General features: G+C 37.1%; 1 protein-coding gene across 1 annotated transcript; it reads left to right on the forward strand.

The window, feature by feature from the left end:
* Positions 1–2,379: 2,379 nt before the first annotated feature.
* LOC100963990 (nucleosome assembly protein 1-like 1) lies at positions 2,380–3,723 on the forward strand. Its single transcript, XM_023519286.1, has 2 exons — positions 2,380–2,405; positions 2,586–3,723. The coding sequence occupies exons 1-2, from the start codon at positions 2,380–2,382 to the stop codon at positions 3,553–3,555; spliced, it is 996 nt and encodes a 331-aa protein (XP_023375054.1). The 3' UTR covers positions 3,556–3,723.

The raw sequence follows: 3,723 nt of genomic DNA on the forward strand, positions 1-3,723 counted from the left end.
ATATTGTTAATGTCAAAATTGTTATTCTATTGAATATATGACTAGAAATTTAAGTTTGAAAAACCAATGGAGATTATCTGTCAAGACTGATGTAGTCATTCTAATTTCCTTTCAAAGTCCAAAGGAAAATTGAAAAATGATGACAGAGACATATGAGCGAGAACAAGGGCTGATGGCCAGCCCAATGAAGGGATTTCTCCTTTCCGCAAGCACTGTTAACTTAAACTGAGAACCCTAGCCAATGCCTAGATGCTTATTGATTTAATGTTAGGGAAACTTTTCATTCATTCTTCTTCTTGTGGCTTAAACTACAAGAAAACACTGCATGGTATTAGCCAGCTCTAAGAATACAATGGATTGGAGGAAGAGATAGCCTTCCAAGAATGATATCTGCGTGATAGCATGTAATCCCATCAAGTTAACAATTCAGATTTGGCCATAAACAGGAAGGATGATAAGGAAGTGAATTCTGTCCTCTAATACTGTTGTTGATGATGTTTTCTTTTTTCTTTTTATTAACTGCCATTCTATACCAAAAATAAAGGAATTCAACTTGTACTCAAAGGTATAGGAAAAAGAACATTGCACATTACCTTCACTGAGATTAGTTGGCAGAATTTAATTTTAGGTATATATGTGCTCCTTAGAGGATGACTAATGAGTAAGAAAATAAAGTTGGATGCATGAAAATATACTACAGTCTGATAAAGAAAAATTCCTACCTCTAAAATGAAAGGGAAAATGTACCTTTTAAAAATGATTTATTGTTGTAATATTTTAGAAATCTACTTGGTATTTTATTAATAATAAGATTCAAGAAGGCTCAATGAATAATAGCACAGAGATATAAGGAAAGAATATCCCTGGGTTAAAAAAAAATAAAAAAAAGACCGTAGATATTGTAAGTACAGAAACTAGCTGAAGAAAAGGAATTTGGTTTTACAACAGAAAGCAGAAATTGAAGCTATAGGGAAACAAACAAACAAAATTATTCCCAAGGAAGGGAAAAAAATCAGCAGCAGAAGTTTAGAATCTTGCCGTTAGTTCTGTTCCATAAATATGATTCAACTACTCATGTAATAGAAGAACTGTCTTAATGTTTTCTGTCTCTAAAACTTTCCCTGCTCTGTTTGGAAACTAAAATCTTCATCTCTGCTTTGGGTGGTAATTGTGAGGGGAAAAGGAGTGTCTTTTATTCTTTGCACTGTAGAAGATGGGACTGTCTGGGAGAGGTCTGGAGACCTCTCAGGTTGGTGGAGGTCATGGTTTTGTCCTCAGCAGAGATAGGACAGAAAGGGGATGATAAGAATCGAGAACCATAGACCCTCCGTTTTATTTATTTATTTATTTATTTATTGAGATAAAGTCTCAAAATGTCACCCTGGGTAGAGTGTTGTGGCATCATAGTTAATAGCAACTTCCACCTCTTGGGCTCCAGTGATCCTCTCGCCTCAGTTTTTCTATTTTTAGTAGAGATGAAGTCTCTCTTTTGCTCAGGCCAGTCTTGAACTAGTGAGCTCAAGCAATCCACCCACCTTGGCCTCCCAGAGTGGTAGGAGACCCTTCCTTTTTAAAAGGTCTGTTTTTTTGATTATATGCAGGAAAAATTGGTATTTTGAGATGAACAGTCAGTCTGCCATTTTTCCTTCTTTGCTGGCAAAGTGATAAATTCACCTTTTCTTCTTCTCAAAAACCACTTGTTCTTCTGTTTTTTTCTGATGCAGCCTGAAGAACAAGTACTAAACTCTTAGTAACATTCAGACTCTAGTTCCACAAATCCAACTCTGAGTTGATAATCAAACGAGCTCCTCCAAGCCTATCTTTTTCTTTCTCTCGTGTCTCATGGTCTCTCTGGTTCAGTCACTTAAGGCTGAGTTGAATTTGATCCTGTGGAATGGAAGAAGCTGTGAGCAGTAACAAATTAAAAACTGTTGACTGAAATGAAAGAGCAGTTGTTCTAGCCATCCCAACTCATTGGCTATTAGAAGTATCATAGACAGCAAAAAGTATAACTAACTTTTCATTCAAAACAGTGATGTAGAAAAATGATAAAGCATACTGAAAATGGATATTTTTTAAATATTAAAAAGATAAGAAACATGAGAAATCGTGATAGATGTCTATCTAAAAAATGCTAAGTGCTCCTGAGGAAGAAATAACAGTTATAACAGTAGCAATAATAAAACGCATTCCTAAAGAGACTTCTGCTAAGCTTAAATGAAAACATTAAAAGTAAGAATACAGGGAACTGCTTTTTTAGTGCTACCTGTTCATGGCGCCGCCTCCCGCTCCTCCCGCTGCCGGCCTGAGTCACTGCCTGTGCAGCTTCGGCCACCTGGCTCCCTGAACTAGCCTCCAGTATTTGGAGATCTTAACAACATGGCAGACATTGACAACAAAGAACAGTGTGAAGTTCATCAAGATTTGGATGATGTTGAAGAAGTAGAAGAAGAAGAAATTGGTGAAGAAACAAAAATCAAAGCACGTCAGCTGACTGTTCAGATGATGCAAAATCCTTAGATTCTGGCAGCCCTTCAAGAAAGACTTGATGGTCTGGTAGAAACACCAACAGGATACATTAAAAGCTTGCCTAGGGTAGTTAGAAGACGAGTGAATGCTCTCAAAAATCTTCAAGTTAAACGTGCACAAATAGAAGCCAAATTCTATGAGGAAGTTCATGATCTTGAAAGGAAGTATGCCGTTCTCTCTCAGCCTCTATTTGACAAGCAATTTGAGATTATTAATGTGATTTATGAACCTACAGAAGAAGAATGTGAATGGAAAGCAGATGAAGAAGATGAAATTTCGGAGGAGCTGAAAGAAAAGGCCAAGATAGAAGATGAGAAAAAGGATGAAGAAAAAGAAGATCCCAAGGGAATTCCTGAATTTTGGTTGACTGTTTTTAAGAATGTTGACTTGCTCAGTGATATGGTTCAAGAACATGTTGAACCTATTCTGAAGCACTTGAAAGACATTAAAGTCAAGTTCTCAGATGTTGGCCAGCCTACGAGTTTCGTCTTAGAATTTCACTTTGAACCCAGTGAATATTTCACAAATGAAGTATTGACAAAGATATATAGGATGAGGTCAGAACCAGATGATTCTGATCCCTTTTCTTTCGATGGACCAGAAATTATGGGTTGTACAGGGTACCAGATAGATTGGAAAAAAGGAAAGAATGCCACTTTGAAAACCATTAAGAAGAAGCAGAAACATAAGGGACGTGGGACAGTTTGTACTGTGACGAAAACAGTTTCCAACGATTCCTTCTTTAATTTTTTTGCACCTCCTGAAGTTCCTGAACGTGGAGATCTGGACGATGATGCTGAAGCTATTCTTGCTGCAGACTTTGAAATTGGTCACTTTTTACATGAGCGTATAATCCCAAGATCAGTGTTCTACTTTACTGCAGAAGCTATTGAAGATGATGACGATGATTATGATGAAGAAGGTGAAGAAGCAGATGAGGAAGGAGAAGAAGAAGGAGATGAGGAAAATGATACAGACTATGACCCGAAGAAGGATCAAAATCCAGCAGAGTGCAAGCAGCAATGAAGCCGGATGTATGAGGCCTTGAGGATAATCTGCACTGGTCTGCCTTCTGCTTCCCTGCAAAGGATGAATTTACATCTTTTGACAAGCCTATTTCAAGTTTTTTGTTGCTGTTTGTTTGTTTGCTTGTTTTTGTTTTTGCAGCCTAAAATAAAAATGTCAAATACAAAA

Source organism: Otolemur garnettii, unplaced genomic scaffold, assembly GCF_000181295.1.
Source record: "Otolemur garnettii isolate 467f Iridium unplaced genomic scaffold, OtoGar3 scaffold00169, whole genome shotgun sequence".
NCBI classification, from domain to species: domain Eukaryota; kingdom Metazoa; phylum Chordata; class Mammalia; order Primates; family Galagidae; genus Otolemur; species Otolemur garnettii.

What these genes read in the sequence shown, in the direction of transcription:
- LOC100963990 (XM_023519286.1), top strand. Translation starts at nt 2,380, where the DNA reads ATGGCAGACATTGACAACAAAGAACA. An exon ending in GACATTGACAACAAAGAACA is followed by an intron (nt 2,406 to 2,585) that starts GTGTGAAGTTCA and finishes ATACATTAAAAG; the next exon opens with CTTGCCTAGGGTAGTTAGAA.